The 22669-nt window shown below is 31.6% G+C and overlaps 1 protein-coding gene across 1 annotated transcript in view; it reads right to left on the bottom strand.

Annotated features, from left to right (window-relative positions):
• The window catches only part of LOC126864413 (division abnormally delayed protein), a 242240-nt gene that overhangs the window by 147171 nt on the left and 72400 nt on the right, over nt 1-22669 (bottom strand). Inside the window, exons 3-4 of the mRNA XM_050615751.1 lie at nt 22032-22602; nt 16814-17015 (exon numbers count right to left, since the gene is read on the bottom strand). Of these exons, the coding sequence (XP_050471708.1) occupies nt 16814-17015; nt 22032-22602 (773 nt within the window). The remainder of the gene's footprint in view (nt 1-16813; nt 17016-22031; nt 22603-22669) is intronic.

Here is a 22669-nt window from a genome sequence, read left to right as displayed (position 1 = left end):
CTAACACAAACTTTTGGATTTTAATTATTGGTTTCATCCCGATCTTCAGTTTCATACTTATCGTAAAATTGATATTAAAACATTACGAAGACATAAGCATATATAACGTTCCTTCAACTCATAGCAAACATTATGATCCCGTATAAGTAATCCTAATATGTACAGTAGAATCTCGATTATCCGATGTAGAGATGAACCGAACCTTACCTCGCATAATCGAATACTACGGAAGGGTCCATGGCTGTTAATAAATCGTGAAATAAAATTGTAAAAAATATTTTGATAACGTAATATTGTACATGTACTTAAGTTTAATTAACTACTCAATTTATTGGAAGTTTGATTAGCTGTCTTAACAATACCTGACCATTTAGGGAATTCTCGTACATTTTATGCTAAATCTTTTAAAAAGAACGAAGTTATGGTAGAGTTCAAAGCACCTCGCATAACACGAAACTTCGGTTAAACGGGACTCTGACTTCGTATGGTAGATAAGTTTCTAACAATAACTTCCTTATAACGTTATATGAGAGTAGGGTTATCGTTATATAAAATTCACGACGTGATTAAAAATATAGAAATCGATAAATGGAGAAAAGAAAGGGCCAGTTGGGAGACTAATTCGTATAGAGACGTAGAGACAATAACCCAAATAGTCGATGAAAGACTATAGGACGTTTAGATCATGATAAACGTAATAGAACGGAACAGAAGAGAATAGAGCAATTTATTATGCGTTGAGAACAAATCGTGTACTATGATGAAATTGGATACTATCGTAGAATTTAAAATGCAAATTACTAAAATATGAGCTGTAGAAATGAAAAAGAATTTATATCCTCTACCGCGTAAATTTTTCTTCACTTTGTTGATACAACGATTAAGTGTTTCTATAATAAAAAGATTTATGATAATGGATGCAATGTATTCTATCAGCTTATCTTGAATCCGTAAGAATCAGTGGCTAGAATAAATAAACTGCCAAACAAATGCATCGATTATACTTATACATAGTAATCCATGCAATTGTTATAGGCCATTAATAAAGATAGTTTTCTATTATTTTACTCCAATATTCTCATACACAAAACGACGAATCAATTCGGTCCATCCAGAACGAAATATACATCTCCATTTAAGAAGATAATGCAATTGATGAATGCATATGTTTCACTCTTTAAACCATCTGTCTCTTTTCTACCATTTTTTTTTCTACATACACACATACATAAAGAATTATGCTTCCAACAGTTTCATGAACCATTTCGTAAGTATACGAAACAGACAGAATTTTTCGCTAAATCTTATGCAACTCGTACTGAACCATAAAAGAGGGATGAAAGAAGGAATAAACAATATGCTAGCTTTCACCAGAACTTCTAAACAAGACTTTTCACTCCAAGACAGAAATTTATAAGCCCCAATTGCAAACGAGACGATTAAAGAAATAATAATACTGGAAAATGTTTCAGGAAGGATTAAAATACCCAATGAAGAGAAGGGAAGGAAACACGAGCAAAGAATCCAATATCAGCTATGAAAGAGCAAACAGCTTAACAAAGAGGTAGGAACAGGCATACGCAAATACGGGAAGAAGGGGAAAAGAAAACAATAACAGAAGGAAGAAGGTAAAGGAGTGTGTGCTGATATTCGCTCCGAAAACATACTTCTACCGAGGTATTCCAATTTAATCAACTGCCGAAAAGCTTCTAATATCGCAGAAATGCCTTTACCTATGCTGGCTAAAGCCGTTGGAAAGAAGTACGGAAAACGTAGAGGGTTGAAGAAGATAACCCGTGCCAGAGGTAAATAACATCCGGGCTAGAGGCGAATAACGGTAGCAGAAGAAGAAACGACTAAACGGAAGAAATACAGGATTTGCGGCACGATTACGCAGCGGTCTGATGAGTTTCTAAGCGCTGGCCATCGATGAAAATGCTAATCCGTCGTTAGTCCCGCTCCACGAAGCGTGTAAGTTGTTCGAGTTGTAAAATTCCCCGAGCGACCTGGATGACGCTATTCCATCGGTCGCTCCTTTGGAATAAATCACACCCGCGTGTCAATGCTGTTCCTTATGCAATACGGTGCAGGCGTTCCGCTTTGAATCGCTCTAGTCACTGGTATCTTGAGATTTTATCAATTTCGATCGGACGTGTTCGACATGAAATGTTGATTTTTATCTTGTGGCGTGGTTAAAAGCAAATCGATGCGACGTACAAAACTATCGGACTGGAGCTACGAAAAGCTAACTTTTCCAGCATATAATTTTGACTTCGTGTAATCGCTTACAAAGGATCTCGTTCGAACGTGACACATCGATTTTGATGAAATTTTACACATGCATAATATAGTCAGAAATGTTCCATTTCTTCATCAGCCATCGTTGCGCTCGAAGTCGCATTTTTTTGGAATATTTCGGAAACTATTCAAGATAGAGATATGGTGTAAACGAACGAGTTTTGTATTTGGGGAATATGACTGTAAAGATTGATTTTTAAAAAGTCCATTTGTTTAAGTAATACATTGTTATCTTTTCGTTAATATCTTTCGCAAATATTTCTCGATTTCGATATGAAGTTTTCTTTGCAGATTACACACCTACTCAAACTACGGATAAATCAGTTTTGATCTTTTGCAAATTAACAAATACAGTTTTCATTGGAATTTTCTTAAATGAAGTGTTTTTTACAAGCAAATAAAACTTTACAAGTTAGTTTAGAGTGTTATCCTGCATGAAAGATATCTAATAAGCGTTTCGTTACTTCTACCGTACTAAAAATTGCTTCTACTCTGTTAAAAATGTTCATTCCAGGTGCAAAGTGCCTGTAACGCTCGTTGCCATTGCAAGCGGTGCGCGAGGTAATCATCTGTCCTAATTATTTTGTATTCATAGAAAATTTCTATGTATAATTGATTTAATGGCACTGATTTCAAATTCGCGCTTAATGGTACCTGATCGACGTAATTGTGCTCTAGGCCAAGGAATATCCACGCGTAATATTAAAAGACTGCAGTTAAGTCTGTCGTCCAAAAGAATTATATAGTCATTTTTCTTTGGATCGAGTATCACAGGTGGTATCTATTTAACAGTATTACGAGACGACGTCATACGAGCTCTTGCTGGCCTATTTTCAAACGAAGAGTACATATTGCTTTTAATAGAATATGGTGTACCTCAACATTATCAACTCGATATGAGACATTTTTTAATGTCACTTTATCCGGAAGATAAATGGTTCGAAGAGGAAACGTGGAAGTGTACAGCTCGATCTCCTGTTTTAACACCAATAGATCGTTACCTATAGCGTACTAAAGAACGTCGTGTACGTCACCAAGAACATGGCAGAACCTGAAAAACCTAATTGAAAATACCTGTGCTGCTGTTCGGATGGAAACAGAGTAAAAGGAAAAGAAAGTAGTTCTGTTATACACAGCTGCCAGTGATGCGTTAACGTTGTTCACATTCATTTCTCACATTTGTAATTTTCATGCAAACAATTATAAAAGTCAGAAAAGATTAACATTTACCCATTTTACTTATTAAAATAACTGCTATGACTAATGACTGAAAACTAAAAGACGCTATAAAATTGTTTACTTCTGTTCAATATATTTCTCTTAACAAGATTTTCATCATATTGCATAATTGTGGTAAGTTTATTTATAGTTATCCATAGAAGACGTTGTTAAGTTAAATGCCGTATGTTTAATTAAATCAGGATATTATAAAATCTTGATAAAGGTTATATTTATACTCTATCATATGGTGAATCTCGCTTTTGACTTTTGGGATAAAAGTATTATCTGAAAAATTGAAAAATTTAACAAAGACGGTCTTTGTTACGAGCTCTTCAATTGAAATAACATTCTTTTTAAAGCAGCCACAAATAGCAGTCACATATCAACTAAAATAAGAATCATCTTGTACATGCATCATACTTACATAAAACAACTTGTACAAAATCTATGAAAGTAAAATTATCTTATTTGTATAATTTAATCTTTTCATAAACTGTGACAACAATTCAAAACAGATAAGCATATGTAATAATAGTATAAAAATTGACAAATACATGTGGAACGCACTTTTTATTTTTGTTAGCAAACCGTGCTTTACACCTTTTACGATGCCATTCTTTTTACCATTGGTAAAATTGGTACAGATTTGTGCTTTTAAACAAGATATAAAATTATTTGTATATATTCGCTTCTTTATATGAGACTTCTATATGAGACATACATATATATGTACTCGTAGTTACCTACATGTTTACATCAGAACTTTTAAACGACTCTCATTATGTTTTATTATAATAAATATTAGAAATATACGGAAACTATGTCCATACGGAAACCTTGTATTCATATAAAGAGCTCGATACGTCGCTAAGCGAAGATCTCTACGATCGATCGGTAGTATGTAAATTGAAAGATTCAGTGGAGAAGTAGTACAAGTATATTATATTTTTTCAGAAAACGAGATAAATAAAATAAATATATAAAAGCTATAAATGATCTTATCGTACATTTCTTCAAACATTTAATAAATATAATATAATATGGCGTACATAGGTGAATAATTATAATAGGTGAATAAATACAATATTATAATTATAATAGAATAGGTGAATAATAATAAAGTGTTTGAATGCTTAAAAGCATGGTAGTCTTTCTATGAAATATTAACTCACAATTTTTTCAAATGAAATATATTTATTATTTGTACCACATTTCTGCTGAAGCCGTGAATCATCAGGTAAGTTATAACATAAGAAACAGTGGTATAAGTGAATTTTTTTCTAAAAACAAAAGAGATACAAAGGAAACGATATGAAGAATGTGAACTATGCGAAGGATCTATATTTATCTCGAAGATTTTAACATAAATTTCTTGAAACCTTTATGAATACAAAATAATATACTTTAGTATTCGAAACCATATCAACTTTGTTCAAAGTTGTTGTCATGTTACATCAATATTTAATCTTACTTACAGTTTTGTCAAACTAAAGATATTTGTCACTTATATCATATTTTTTCGAACCTCCGAGTTACAGAATACTAAGTTATAATAAGCTGGAATAATTTTAGCCTAAAATTCCAGCAAAACACTCATCAGAGCATTTAATTCTATTGTTAGCGATTTATCTCGAATAATTCCGATCTATCTCGCAAATTTTCTCATTAACAATAGATTGCACGCGTCAAGCACATCTGGCGCGAATAAAACAATCTACGAACTATACTTACGTATTCGACATAACGCGGGTGCAGTTATTGTATATATATATATATATATATATATATATATATATATATATATATATAAATGTATATACATTACGTATTCTTTTTCAAGCATGTTTTAAACCGTTTCTTCTTACCACCTCCTCGGTACTCGTTGTTCAAAGTGCATTGTTACGACGCCCTTGGTGTCATTCGCCTATCACGCGTGTAATACAGCACGGCGTGGCACGGATCGGCGTGAAGTCGGATGATCGGCCGCCGTGAAATTTATAGCGCGCATCAGAATTTATAGCGTCTATTCATTTCGTTTCTATCCGTTCCTCTTCGCCGGCTGATTTTTTCTCCGATCGGACTAGCATGCATTTCCCATTTCGACGCCGACGTGTCGATCATCCAGACAAAAAGAGTCGATGCACAGGATTGATCGACGCGTCTAACGACCGATGCGCCTGATACATTCTATCGTGAAAATGCGAAGAACCCGAGATAAGATCGCTCTATTCGTCGCTTTTCCTCGTCTGTGTTCAACAAAATCAGACGATACGAACAAACCTTGAAAAAGATACTCAAAGATCACAGTTGCTCCAAAAATTTCTTCTTAGCGCTGTTCCTTTTTCTTTCGATTAAGCCATTTAGACCTCGCGAGAAGTTTATTTCAACAATATATTTGTATAGACTAAAAAAGTACATAATCAGATAAGTTGTTATTGTCTTAGATTTTTTCTTAACAGTTAACTTGTATAGATTTAAGAACTATACTTCAAAGTAAAAGATTATTTGGGATTAAAGCATTAATATGAATAAATGTATACAAGTTCATGATCATTTTTATGTGAAAATGTGGAATTTTAATAATTTCTATGTGCATTAATAGAAAACAAGATTGTTAAAAAATTTACTTCATTCGAATATCAGGAAATTATATATTACTAAATTATATGGATCGGTTATATATGTACATTGTATTATATGTATACTGATGTTGCGTAAGTTATATGTACCTTTTTTTTAAATGCAAAATATGCATTTTTTGCAAAAAAAGAAGCTGTTAAGAGCTATTGATATTGAAGTAAATAATAAACTGGTCATTAAAACGCTTTAGAATCTGTAAACTACTAATTCCAATTTTTCTAATCGTATGTAAAATTTGTAATATATTGTTTAACCTTGTCAGAAATATGAATCTTTTAATCTTGTTAAAAATTTATAAATTTGTGAACTTCCTTCGCCTTTATTCATCAAAATTTCAAACTGAAACAACGATGTGAGCATTTTGCAGAATATCTACGATATTATAGGAATTGATTAAATTATTGGTTTAAATATTTTCATGGGAATTGGTTTCGATGGAACGAATGAGATATGAATTTAACAAATTTCAGTACGGACAAATGGGATTTATGAACGCAAGATTCGTATTTAACAAAATATAATATTGCAGAAGCAAGAAATACAACACAGAAACGAGCTGCTATTGATTTATGTTTTTATTTTTGAACAGGATAATCTCGTAATAGAGGCAGAGTGATTAAAGTAATAAGTATAACAAGTATGGGCAATATAATCTGGTTGTGAATTTGAAAAAGTGACAACCAATTTTGTAGTATCAAGTTAGGCTCTGATAATATCAGCTGAGTTTGAAGTAACGTATTCATTATTCTACTGTTTTATTTTATTTCCTTCAGTTTTATTATTTTTTATTTGTTTTATTTTATTTCATTTTATTTTACTTTACTTTATTTTATTTTATTTCATTTTATTTCATTTTATTTCATTTTATTTCATTTTATTATCTCACTAGCACCCAGAAATTTATAGCAAAGGTTAACCCTTTTGCTGCGATATCCTCAGAGCTATAAGCGTTTTTAATAATACGGAAAAAATAAATCATGAACATTTATACATGCTGTATATAATTAATTATCGTATAACACATAAAGATGGAAATAGATATAATAGAAGATATACATGTACGGTTTGAACAAATAATTGCCCGATATTTGGGAGCGTGCATGAATGTACAACACATATGTATATGTGTGTGTATATATATATATATATCTTTATAGCGAAAGGATTAGATTTTAGTTTGCAGTTTTCTACTTGAAATAAAAACAAACTTCTCTTGCATACAAAAAGAGTGCAAAGGGAAAACGCGATAAGTCGCATTTTCCACTCTTTACAAGAGAACAATTTTTAAATTCCGTATGTTGACAATCAATTTCGCGTTACTAAAATTATCTTTCTTTGGTTTTTACGTTCTCTCAATAAGTTTAAGAATATTGCGTGCCATAATATCAAAATGTTGCTTGTGATTAGCTTTTTCACTAAATTTTCTCAATCTATAAACTATTTTTAAAAACATCATCTTTGGTCCTAAACGATTCTTTTCATTTTCAACCATGCCATATTGAAACACTTCTTAGTTACATCGACACACTGAAATACAAAAATCAGAGAAAATGTACGTAGAAAAATATAAGACTCATCAGTGAGACATTCGCCCTCTTCTTTTATCTCCAGTCTTCTCCATCGCATGTTTGCAGCTCTACAACTGGTAACCCCGATGTGATCGCGACATTATCATTACTACGCAATAGCCTCATCATTACCTGCAAATGTTGTATGGCGCATTTCTAGTAAATTATCTGCAACTATACACACAGAACAATAGCGAAGCTACTGCATAGGTGTCGGCACGCCGTGAACCTTTGGTAGCGGAGTGACCCTACAATGCATTTATCATTTTCTCCTGCGATCTTCAAACATTTCACGAAGCATTAAATGAAGTAAATTCTAACATTTTCGTTGTATATTCATTCTAATTACGTGTATGTATTATTTAATATCACAGCTCTCGTGCCCTTTGTAAATTCTCGCCATAATAATTTTATACGAATAATTCTTTCCACTTTCGAAATGAGATTACTTACTTACTTGGTTCCTGCTGCAATTAATCTATTCCATATATACGATAAATGTACAGTGTACTTACGTATAAGCTACGTAACAAAGGATATGAAAGGAAATAACGATGCGACAAATAACCAAGTGGTGTATTACGTACAACTATCATGTGATACGTTTCACACGCCTTCAGACTATATGTGTAACATACGACATTCCTGTTCAAACGAAACTACACTGCTAAAGAATTTCAGAAATGTTATACGCGTCGAATATGCCTCACGGCCTTTCTTTTCTTCCGTGTCAAGCACGACAAACGTTCGAGTAAGTTGTCTCTGTTTCTTACCCATATCTCTTGATTACCAAAATTGCCTTCATTTTTTAAATTGAAATATACTATATCCTTGATATATTCTTATTGTACAAATCAAACGCTTATTCGTAAAACATCTTTCCTTTGTGTTTTACTTACACGAATGTGTATTTTCATTCATAAATATTAGTACAGTTACGAAAAACTAGATGAACCAGAATAATCATTATAAAATTATTATCATTTGAAGTTTTATAATTATATTATAAAGAGCTCGTACATTCGATATTAACTCTTCAAAACAATAGAACATATTTTTTTTAAAGAATATATTTCTCGATTTTTTACAAGGGAGTAGTATTAAAAATTTAGTATTTTTCTACTCTCTTCGGAATTTTAAAAATATTACTTATCATAATATTTGATTATCAAAGATATTAAAATATCGTTTATCTTAAAAGTTACACCTTTGGTTTTTAATTCTAAGCGAAATACTTCATTAGCTATGTATATTTTTGGACCTAACTATTTTCAGTTATTTTATACCACAATATTCCTTTTCAGTTATAAAATGACATTAAAATCAGAACATCAAAAAATATCTACTTATCATATTTTCTTCTGTGACCAATTATTTTTCATTAAATTAAATTCTTTACTCTTATCTTGATAATTATTTCAACCGATCTCGATATTGGTATCATTAATTATTATTATATGGTTATGAATTATTATAACTTATGATGTATATAATTCTAAGTAAAAAGTTAATAATATCTACAGATGTAAACTTTGGCATAAATCTCGTACCTAATTCACCATAATCAATTAATTCAAATTTTCTCCATGATCTTTGGACCAGGAGATTATAATATTAACACATAATCGTTAATCCATTATTTTTTTACAACCTATGTACACAATTTTTGCTACCTTTTGTTATATTGTATTTTGCATCATCGTCTTATATAACGTAATATAATAGAAAATTCTGATTGATAAATCATTAGTGATTTCAAACGATTAATATATTTCATACGAGATGAAAATTTGAATTTCAATTATACCTTCCATCTTTATTTTTGAATTATGAAAATGTGCTATCGAAGATACTTTCACAGAAGTAGCTTACAGACTAATGACATAATTTCGAAGCCAAGTAACATTTACTTTCAAAACAGCTTGTGTAAAATACACTACATGCTTTCGACGAGATATTAGTAGGTAAGTGGTTTGTGTATAAATTAAATATTACAAAATAGTTGGCACAGATCTTGCAGAAACGTGGAAGTTTTAATATATGTGATACAACTTATGTAATTTTGAATAAAACACTCGGAGATGCTTGTGAAGTAGCGTAATTGTTAAATTAACGAAATAGTATGTAACTAATGCAAAAATACTAATTCCTAAAACTTGTTAAAATTGTTATAATATCATCGACTATGTTTTCCACTGTTTTATGAAGCGATTATTCTCTTATTAAGTCATTCTATAAGTAATGTGTGTATCTATCTCGAATTTCTAAAGTAAAATCATATGGTAGCTGTCAGAGCTTGTAATTAGCAATTGGAAAGATTACTAATAACATCGACACATAAATTATCGATGACAATGATTCGGAAAAGTATAACATCTCATTGCGTCAATGTTCGATCGTATGCAGCAAATAACATTAAATAACATGAGAGAGTATAATTAACAATTACTATGTCATTCACTCTATTCTCTAAATTTAGCGTGAACAAATTTTCATTTATTTAAATCGCTACAAAGTTCTATAAAAAATAAAAAATTTAACGTAACGAAAAACCTGACAACAGCAACCGAATATTTTGCGACCAGATCTTAACAATCTTTCGAGAAGTGAATTAGAAAATTGCTAAAAAGATGAAACACAGTCTTGGGAAACAACGGATAACGGATTAACTGTGAATAAATACGATATTTTTAGATTTTAATGTTGCATAAGTAAGCACAATGTAATCACACAAACATTCCAAGTTGTGAAAATTTATGTTGCAAGCTGTAACAGCAGATAAAGATATTAGTAACGATATGAATCGTACAGAAAATATTTAATGCATGTTATTCTTTAAATGCTGTTCTCAATGAATCTATTTAAAACTTTGCACGTGAAATATCAAACAAGGCATACAGCGTTACATACTTCCATAATCACATTAGTATTCAACTTATTTTCAACTTGTCTTATCTGCACCAGTAACGATTATTTTATTTTCTGCAATTATCTGTTTCTACTGTCAATAATCGTAGACATTTTTAATCAGTGGCAATGATTCATAAGTCATATTCCTCGATTATGTATACATATTAATACACTCTGAAACGAAAATATACGTTCTAATTAATTAGCACGTTATCACTGAATTGTGGATTTTTATGGAAATTTATATTTTTATAAACGCTGCTAAACAAATAGAATGGAAATAGGTACAAGGCAACCAGTAGGATAATGTCTGATAAGAATTTTTCACAATACGAAAGAAACATGAGAATTAATGATACAATGGTTCAAAGTTTCCAGTATCCTTAGCTATGGAGGCAATGAGGCGATTTTCTAAACTTCTGACTACGTGGCCGTTTTATTATACAGATATACATTTTGATCAGATCAATTCTTCAAGAAAAACAATTCTTACTTTTATTGGATATCGCCATATGGTTTACTCTGAATATTTTGTACATTTTTGCATATTGTATGTGTTTTATGTTGTACATTTATGCACATTGATATTTCTTATAAATACTTAAATATCCGTAGTCCGATGATCATTTATTCACGTTTATATTTATATTTCTGTATAAACGATCATACCACGTTTGGAATATTTTGAAAATAGATAACGTCAACTGGCACAATATGAAAAATCAAACTACGAAGTATCGTAAAAGCTGTTAGCATGGTTTGTTTTTTAATAATTTTTAAAACAAACCAAGGGTTGTCGGTGCTTTTATATATACAATGCATCAACAAGCTTGGGAAAAATTTGGTAGAAATTCTATGTGTCGAAACAACAAAAAGAGTTCATAGAAATACATGTCCGTATATTATGTCCCGAAACGCGACTTTATCGAGTTAGAATTTCATAAAGCATTAAAGTCTGGATTTGTATCATGTATACCAAAATAATATATATGTATATATACATATTATAATAATGCAATATATACATATATTATTATAAAAATGCTGTCCGATATTTTTGAACGAGTTCGACAGTCTATAGCGAAACATGTATATGCGTGCATTGAATTTCGTGGAAGATATTTCGGGCATTTGTTTTACGAATTCATGTCTGTGAATTTTTTCCCTTGTTTTCACATGTAGAATTTATACCTAATACGTTATTTATTAGAGTTTATATATTAAACATAAAAAGACGATCTCCTTTCTTTAAGTCACGAATTTGACCTTTTTAAAGTGCATTTTACATGACATTATTATAGTTCATCAGAAAAATGTTATTAATTTTTTAACGAATATTCTCTGTCAATTGATTTATCGGAGCAATTCTCAACCATTAAAAAACTCAAAAAGAGAAAAACAGAGAAAAGAAGAAATTAGTGGCACTGTCATTCGACGACCTGGGCGGGCAATTGATGTCACCGGTTTCGGACATTAAGATAACCTGAAAGCAAGTTTCTCGAAAGTTACATAAAGTTCGACTCGACCTTATCGCTTGGCAGAATTAATTTAACGCAGTTAAGGAAATTAAGTTAATGAGTTTCTATCGCTATTTAAAGAAAAACATACAAATCAATTAGACGCAATTCCAATTCAGCCAGACCGACCGAAGATGACCAGAATGTGGTCTATCTACCAAGTATCAAGCGGGCGGGAATTCTCAGTCAAACACTTAATTATTTTATGGCTAGTCATATAATTTTAGTTTCGCATTTAATTAATAACTTTCTTCTGTTAAATCTAAATATACATATACATATAAACATACATATTTTAAAAGTATTGGGCAGTTTCTTACTTTTAATACAATATAATTTAATTGTAGATTAGGAATTTAATTATGAATATAAATCAACCTGCAATGATTTTATCCGTAATAATTTAATAATAGAATATTATGACACAATTAAATTAATTTTTAAAAGTCAGATAATAGACACATTCAGTCGTATATGTAATAATTAGTAAAATATATTACTTCTAGCTTTGGTAATTAATTTGTTTAATTTATAGTACACTACTCCAATTTTCATCCTACGATAATGATAAAATTCATACTTATAGATACTGTAAGTAAAATCCAAATTCTCATGAAACAGTGTATATTCTTCAGTTGTACAGTGTTCCATGGCAAATTTCCTACGTGTCTCTCTATTTGCAACAACTAAATAACGAATGATTCTATCAAAGTTGTATCATGTGAGAATGAAAACCAATTAAAGTAATGGAACTGCCTTTCAGGACATCCTGTATTTTAAAAGTATCAAAAAAGAGAAAGTCTGATGGTAATGATGTGACATTAATCGTTATTTTTAATAAAAAATATTTCAATGCTCTTTTTCTTTTATTTTTACTAGCGTAAAATTTTATTTTCTGGACACTGTGTCGATTTAAAAACACATTTCATCGAGTAAGACATTTGACCAGTTGACGGGTTCAGGCTTCCAAGACATCACTAAATCTTGGCAAAATATGGTCTAGTAACATGTAAAGTCATCGAACGGCATATCAAGCGCAAACTAGCGTTGCATGTCGCACGTTGCACGCTCGTTGAATATGTCCAAACGAGCGTTCACGACGGACTGCTTTCCCTTACGTGATACCTTACGAACTAGGACATTTTAATCAGCTTTTCCTTACGTTTCTTACACGATAACATGCCACTCTCTAGTTGCGCATATCAACTTTTATCGGGATTTTTTAAATTTAGATCGCATTTATTTCCGTAAAAAGAGCATCACGACATCGAGAACGATATCGGTTTAAACATCGTTTCGATCATTGATTTAATTTTAATCACGTTCTGTATTGACTCTTTATTCATACATGATATTGGCACGTATGTAATATAAAATAAAAATAACGGCTTTTGCGAATTTATAGAGTTTTGTTAACAGTTTTCCATAAGTCAGATAATTGAATGCAGTATAAATCTACCGTTTGTTTGAATAATTTAACAGCTCGACGTTTAAATATTTTCTTTGTATTGTCTACTTATCCTACTTTTTTATAAATGCTCTTAATGTAAAACAAGATTTTTATATTAATGCAATAATTATATATAATAAGATGAAATATCGAAATATAGTTATTTCAGTTATATCTGTATTATTTTTTCAAAAATATCTAAAAGCTTTCTGCAATGTATTAAAAGATCGTACATGCCACTGTACAACTTTTAATGGCAAACACTTGAAAAATAAAAACAATTTGAAATATCAAAACGATTTTAATGGATCTTCTATAAAATAACTACCCAAAAAATGGACCTAAAATTATTAATATATTCATTATTCACAAGTACATGGAAAGTTGCAAAATAATTTTATCAAATATACCGTCTCCTCAATATATACATATACTTTATTCATTTTATGTATATTATATAAAGAAATTAAATAAAAGATATTTTATATAAATATGCATAAAATTGTATAAAACAAGTTGTCGTTCGTACCAACGCTTTTATACATCAGCGCATATTCGTAGAAATTAACATTAAAATTGATATCAGCGTATTCACATTTGCAAAACCTCGTGAAACAAATGTGTACATCTCTTTTATGTTTTATTTTCTGTATCTTTTATTTCTTTTATTTCGTTCATTTTTTTATAGCGCTTTTTATGTATTTTACAGCAATCTTTTGCACGCTAATAGAGGTTTGTTCCAGTAAGGGGAATAAATAATGATAAAAAGAAGAAAAAACGTTTTAAATGCACTTGCCGGAACAAATACTTTCTAAAGCCGAATGCCCTTTTGTATAGAATTTCGCAAACGGTGGAATTCCTTTAAAACGAACAACACGAACTCGAAAATTCGCATAAATTATAGGGTAAGTACCGCGTGAGTCAACAATAATGACCGTTCGAAACGCATCCTTTGGAAAGTTCGGCTTGCGACACGCATACACATAATGCAAGTATATGCGTAGATCGGTTGGTCTGTTCCTAAATTCGAAATTAAACGAGCGAGAGTGTAGTTTCCTGAAAGTTCTCGCGATCATTTATATGAACAGCTCCTAATCCGCGACAGATTTGATATATATGGAGGCCGCAAATTGGTTCCGTCCGTTTCTCTCCTAAATAAAAAGCAAATTTATGGAAATGCATACAATGACGGCACGGTGAGCATATAATGCTCGTTCCTCGCGTTCCTTCGCCTGCCGGCGCTAATATCAATAACAATGAAAACAAAAATATAGCACGCACATGTCTGCACGCAGGTAGACGCCGTGCCACCGTAGCGATTCGAATCGGGGACTGACAAAACGATCAAAAGAATCGAAAGAATGTCTGCGCCGGTGCTCGAGAAATCGTCTGGAATGGTCCCCACGAGCGGGGACCATTCGTTTATTTTACCAAGTAAACCCGAAAAATTTCTCCAGTTTACCGCTGCGTGGTTTTACAGAATTTCATTTTTCTTGTACTATTACAACGATTAAAAATATGTCGAATCGACGTAGAAAATAAATATGAATGTTCGTGAATATCGTTACACTTTCTGATTAAAAGGCATGATCTTACGGAAAGATGTTTCTATTTCAAATACGTATTTTTCATTCAATCTGATTGCTCTGGAACGTAAAATAAAATACAGAGAAATAGTCGATTTTTCGTTTAAAATGAAAAGAAGTATAACAGATTTTTCTATCTTTTGTCATTTTTCCTTTAAACTTTACAAATAGGTTTTAGGCACTCGAATTACTGAAAGATAATATTGCGCGCATATTTCCATTACGTGATAGATAAGAAAATTATATTATTATTAATATATAATTTCTTAAGCTGATAGGGAGAACATCTGTCGCATAAACTTTTGAATATCACGTGGTAAATTATAATACAAGAAACTTTTTGTAAAAGTTTAAAAAATATGCTTCCTTTCAATATATTCGGTTGGCAATATCACCTATTGGCAAAATCCGCAATCACTTAGCTGCCAACCCAATACTATCCAACAAAGCAAAACGTTCAAAGTATTTGATAAATTACACCATCCGCCTCCGTTCACTTTTGATATAAATATTTTTTGTTCACGCGTTCTATCGGACCTAGTTATATCGTCATAATTAAGCAATTAGCTCTAGCTACAAAGTGACAAGAGGAAGACATCGAAAACGCGTAAGTACTTATTTGTTTTATGGCTTTCCCGTACGTAGAAACGGTTTGTAAAAGGTGAATGTTCTATCGATCGGCGTGATTGTTACAACGGTTATCAACTAAACGTGATCGCACACGGAAACTCTCGTAATAATAGAGTATCAAGAACCAAAGATCGCTATCTTCAAAATGATAATTTATCAGCATGACTGAACGAACGTTTGCAAACTACGATACAAATAATAACAAATTTCCCGGTAAACAATTCGTCAAACACGTCGTACCTGTACTATCGTGCATTGAATCAATCTCCTTCAACACTTTGCCTTATAATATCAGCCGATATGCATAGATAAGTGGCACGAATTATAATTCTGATTCAACAAAGATAGTCTGTGTTGAAGGGCTTGAGAAAAAAAATGGTACAATGGACAAAATCTTTGATACGATACCTGTAGGTAAAGTTAAAGTTTAACAAAGAAATCTGTATACGTACTTTCGCACGTTAAGATATTGTGCGATACAACTACTCATGTGTTGATAAATCGATTGGAAATAATTCACAAAATTCTTTGGATTGATATGGATCTTATCGTTCACTGTATTTACTCGGATATTGGTTTTAAGAAAAATGATATTGTACCATATTTTTAAAACAGTTTAGAGGTTAATATTAATTTCAATTCTTCAGAAAAATGCACTTCTACTACTTTTCTAGTTTAGTTCGAATTCTAAGATTAATTTCAATCCTTTAGACTAGAAATTAATAATTATAAAATATATATAATTTGTTCATATTTTCTGTCTGACTCACTGACTAAATAGCTGGCTGTATAATAAATTATAAGACAGAAGGTAATGATGACAAAATATTAAAATAAAGTCAGCGATACACATACGAATTTAAAAAGAGGAATATAACGTCAAGGATAAGGATGATGCAAACGTACATTCATTATACGCCCGAGAGAGAAGATTCACCCTGTATATTGGATGAAGATTATACAAGTGTTTGAGTTCTTTTGGCGGATACTCACCTTCTCCTCGAGTGCAGGTCCGTTCTCCATCGCGTGCATAATGGCGTCCGAAATGCGGGTGTCCAATTGTCTGACAGCCCTCTCGGCATTCAGACCCAACGGATCCATACGACCGTCGACCGCTACAACGAGCCTCTCCACCGTTTCCACGTACCCGGACCATGCGAGGTCCAGTTCAGATGCTGGCTCTGTCAGACAACCTCTGCAATCAGATTATATATTTTCAGCTCCGATTTTCGTTTCGTTCCCTCTGAGAACGATATTTTATTTGTCGACTTTTTCCTACGACTCTTCTCGTCACTTTTTACGTTTAACAATAATATACGGCCGGTCATGAAAGTACTTATTTGAATATTTATGATAAAAAGCTTTTATATGAATGTAATATGTGTAGTGTGTGTTACATAAAAGATTCTCAAATTTCAGTAACACCAAATGAGACACGATTGTCACGATTATATTAATATTCAAAAGTAATTTGAAAATGTATAGCTGTTTACTGCTACGAACATATATTTAGTAAAAAATTAGTACAAGACACGGACAGTCATCTTATGTATGGGTCAACGTGTAATAACCGCGTATTAAAGATGTTCACGCTGATTATTAAGGTTTATTAATATAATGGATAATTATTGTGTAAATATTTTGTCATCTCTGTAAAATATATACTCGCAGTAAATATCTTGTAATTTTTTTAACTCGACATTTGAAAAATATTGTTGAGTTTTAGGAATAGTTTGGGTTTTCTTCTCAACATATAATGAGCAGACCGCAATGTACCGCAATTTTACGTATTAACAGAGCTAATATCTTACTCTATTCGCGTTACGGTTATGTTTTCTTTTTTCCATTTACTTACATTTATCTATCGATTAATCTACCATGTAAGATAGATATCTGTGATGAAGAAAAATAAGTGCGATATGTATTGCTTATAAACATGAAATATCACCAATGGTGAAAAAGATAAGTACGTAGAGTTTCTATCATTTATAAAAATATAAATAATCTGGAACGATTATTTGTACAAACAAATGTTATGTAATGATGTTATCGATAGTTATTACTTAGAATATTACTTTAACGGAACAACCGATCGAGTATACAATTGTATATAAAATCTGACGGCACAAACTGATAGAGAAATAAAAATCGCCGGTACAATTTATTAACAATATATTCGTTAATTATTTTCATATATGAAAAATTTCCTATATAATATCACGTATTTATGTTTTTTCAAATCTTGCATTTCATTTAGTTATTAATGTTTCATTGTAGTTTCTTAGCATATTATTCTACTGACATTAAACATTTATTTATCGTGACCCCCAGATTTCAAATTAAAATCAATTGCATCAATACACGGAAAAAAATCGCATCTTTTTTTCATATAATCAAGCAACATTCCGATTATAAGAAATTAAGGCAATAAACTTTACTAACTATAATTTTGTAAACTAGAATTTTATATACTTATGTGCAGAATATTACACAATGATACTAGTTTTCGGAAGTATGCGATAGACATAAGTAAAACTTTGAGAAAAAGTATTGTACTCGGATGAATATAGTCAAGCATACCTTTCTTTGAAAAGTATGTTTGCTTGCATAACCAACTACTCGTCAAAGTTCCAAGTAAAGCAATTACAAGTTTCCGCATGTCTGCATCTAGTTATACCAATATGTCACGGAGAAATATTACTTCAAGAACGCTGTGACATCTTGTTTAATAGTACAAATCATTTCTTATCATCATCATGGTCATCGTTTGCCTATATTCAACGAGGAAAATGAGGCTTTTTATTTTAAGCTAATCAAATGTACATACTCGAATGATTTACCAATTCACGAAACAGTTGTCATTTATTAGTAGACCGCTGACATTTGTACAAATTCTTACGTTTTAAAAATTAAAATTAAAAATACTTTGCCTTCGATGTTCGAGCGTACGTAGAACATTACATATTTCGCAACTTTTGTTACCATAATTAACATTTATTTCGAATTTAGATATGTTCTCATATTAAAAACAGGCTACTCCATCGATGAATTTCATAAAATCGAGAAATAGGAAAATTAATATGAAAATTAGCTATAACGCAATTTCCCAAATCGGAAAGGGACACAATGAAATCATCTTCGACACAATTTCAAAACGCATTTTGATTCACACCCACGTGACCTGTGTATATTTAGATCTCGAGTGAGCGATTTCAGTGGTTTCGTCAGACGTGGATGGCAAAAGAATCACCATAATCCCAGTAATCCGGAAGCTGATCGATGAAACTAATTACTTTTATTTACAATTAACATCTTACGATTTTAAGCAAATTTATTTCCTCTTCTTTGTATAGCAAAAATTTCTAGCTTATCTATTTATCGGTCTGGTACTATTTTTCAGATATTTTATACTCGTTTTCTTGTTTACTTACAATTATTTGTATTAATGATGATTAAATTACAAATTAAATTAAATTGATTTATATAAATAAATTAATAATAAAATAAATATAATTAATAAATAATAATATAAAATTTGTAATTATAATAAAAATAATTAATAAAATTTGTAAATTAATCAATAAATTAAATTAAAGTATAATGGATTATTTTGCATATTTTTATTGCTATAATTTATTTAAATATACTACTTTGAATTTTATAAGCTCGAATAAAAAGATTCTAAATAAAACATTTTTTATTGGATTATATAGATTCGTCCTGTTTTTATATTTCTTATATAAACAAGAAAACTAGGCAAATATATGTTACGATTTAACATCTGTTTACAATGGAATAAATTACCACGATGAAATATTTTATAAAATACAACGAGATTATAAATATCTACGGAAACTACGATTTTGCAAAAACAAATTGAACCTCAACTCGATAAATTTAGATACTGAATATTTCACGTTTAATATCTAATCGAACGCTGTGAAATATCGCGAGATGAATTGCTTTGAACGTCAAAATTTTTATTTCGTTGTTTAAACAAAGTTAAAGGTTTCAGTGTTGCATATATCCGTTCTACGAATACGTGTAAGGAAATGTACAACTAAAATGCACAAAAGTGTAAAGCGCGAGAACTTAAAATTAACCTTGAAGTTATATTGGCCAGATAACTCAAGGTATTTCTACAAATATCAGTCCATACACGAGGAAACGGCTCATCAAAGGTGATAAAAGAAAGCGAAAGTAACCGATGTCAACGTGGAATATAGAATGAGTCGTTAAGGTTAAAAGAAACGCGTAAAAGAAGGAGTCTATATTCATTTTTTCCATAAATCTTCATTCGCGAATTTAATAAAAATCTGTATCACAAATGGTTAGTAGAGTTAAGTAAAATAAAATAACGGTACTAAGATAATAAACAGAAAAATTACATAATTACAAAAATATTAACAAAATCACGTTTTTAAACATTCTAATTCTTATTATAATCCTAATCCTGGGTAAATTGTCATAAAACGAAAGAATCAACACCGGTAAATAAAACTTTAAACTTCAAACTTTGATAAAGAAGAGTGTGGCATACTTATTAATTAATTGAAAATAGATTAAGATATTAAAATATAACTAAATAAGCAATTCATCCGCCAATACTTTTCCGCAATAATTTTTTTTTTTTTGTAACAAGCGTAAAATTTTATAACATTAAATAGCAGATAAGAAAATCTTTAAAACAAAATAAAGAGTCTCTAAACATCGTCCAGATATTTCATATACAAATTAGAGCTTCGCCATCTCAGATTTAAAAAATTCTTATTAAGCTGCTTCGAAGCTCCCGAGCTTTGCACGATTTCGTAAAACTCCGGATGTGTTACATGTACGATCATTTTATGCAACAAATTAAACGTGCAGGAGACATTTTATTCCACGCTCGAATAAACTTTGAATGGATTTCGCCGTGAATAGCAGAGTTCATTTCCGAGTTTAGATGGTTTGACTTGTTAAACGCGATCCCACGACGATTACGCGAAATTTCAGTAATTATTAATCGAGTGTAGGCAGATTAGAATCAACATGTTCAACTGATGTTTACGTTGCATCAAGCGGTTGTCAACATTTATATTATTGTAACAACACAATTCGAAATTGCAACAGCAAGCGTTTCACCTAATTTAGAATTTGAAAAATAGTCGTGTTTGAACTACAACTTCGAAAACGATAATTACGTATATATCAAGTTGTTTCATAGGTAATGTTACGTCTATATATGTACAATGACTTATGAAAATATTCGAACACTGACCACAGGAAATTTTTATAGCGATTACATTGGAAAAATTTGAAATGAATTCGGAAGAAATATTTAAAAATTACAAGATACTTGTTGCAAATATACACTTGGTAAAAACTTGATATTCAGCGCGAACAGTGCTTTTAAACATATGATTAATGCCAAGGACTGAAGCTTACTAGCATAATGAATAACTGACTGTTCTAATATTAGATATAGTTTGATGATCTACGCGAAGTGCGCGCAATAAATATCGTAGAACTTCTATGCATTATCTGTATATATTTTCAAACTCGTTTTAAATTTTATTAGTAGAATCAGGATAGTAGTCGTGTATCACTAGAGCGCTGATAAAATTTCAAAATACTTTTTATATAAAATTGAATTTTATAGACCATAGAAGAAAGAATAATAATATGGCTCTCCAGTTTTATATTTCTTCTTAAAATCTAATTCTTAACTTAAACTTTTTTAAATTTTTGCATAAAATGTACATAAACTGATAGTGTTATCTGTGACGAAAGGTGAATGTAAGAGAAAAACAATTTAATTGAATTTAATATGTATTACGAAAATAAGTCATTTCTAGAATCAAAAAAGAGTCATTTTTGGTAACACTTTGAGATCAAAGGTAAATAGATAAAGCAAAGTCTTCTATTTATGTACAAAAATCGCTCATATATGTGTTTCTTTTTTTTTACGTTTGTGTACTCGCTATGTACCCGTTGTGAGAACAGAAAATAATGCGCGAAACATTCGTATTGCTCCAGAAATTCACGGTCATCCGACGCAATTCTCGCCACCATAGGCGTCCTGAGTTTTTAAAGTCGTACACATTAAAACGATTCCCACAGGGCCGCAGCTACGTGACAATGACTAATGCGATTGAAAATTAACAAAGGCCGCGGTGAATAGGCCGACCTATGAGGCTTAGATAATTACCAGAGTTGGAAACACGGTGCTTACCTCATGACATTAGTGCAGAATCCGCTGCAGGGCCTGACAGAGGGACCAATGCTCTGGCACCTGGGACAATAGGTCATCCTGAGCAGTGCACCGTAGCAGGCTTCCTGCTGAGGACTGGTACCGGAAAACAGCACGCTGTCGGTTCTATCCAAGACCGTTTTGCCAAGAGTCAACGCCTGCACGAGCACCCGCGTCGCTTCCAAGCTTTTGCTCACCGATTTCGCCACCTGTTTCGGTATGTCTCCGAACGGTTGAATTTCATCCATAGTCTCATACAGACAGGTCTTGAATTTTTCTGTGAAATCTTGCTCGTATTGGTGAGGATTCACCGCGTTGTGATACGCGATGGGGAATAGTTTGGTGAAGAATTCGATGAACCGTTCCTGAAGCATATCGCGGGTCAGCGGTTGCTGCAAGGTGTCCGGCGTGTTACTCGGTGACACGTAATCGACCATCGCCTGGTACAACGCTTTTATCGAGGGCCTGCTCAACACCGCCATCGTGCGATACACTTGATCGAACAAGGTTAAGGTTTTGTTCTCCGACTGTCTCGCCAACATCGTCACCGTTTCTGCAAAACAAAAACATCCGAGATTAAAGCAGACCTTACTAGCCTAAGAAACAAATTTATAGCCTCG

This window comes from Bombus huntii, chromosome 4 (genome assembly GCF_024542735.1).
Source record: "Bombus huntii isolate Logan2020A chromosome 4, iyBomHunt1.1, whole genome shotgun sequence".
NCBI classification, from domain to species: Eukaryota; Metazoa; Arthropoda; class Insecta; order Hymenoptera; family Apidae; genus Bombus; species Bombus huntii.
This window is presented reverse-complemented; position numbering and strand designations above follow the sequence as displayed.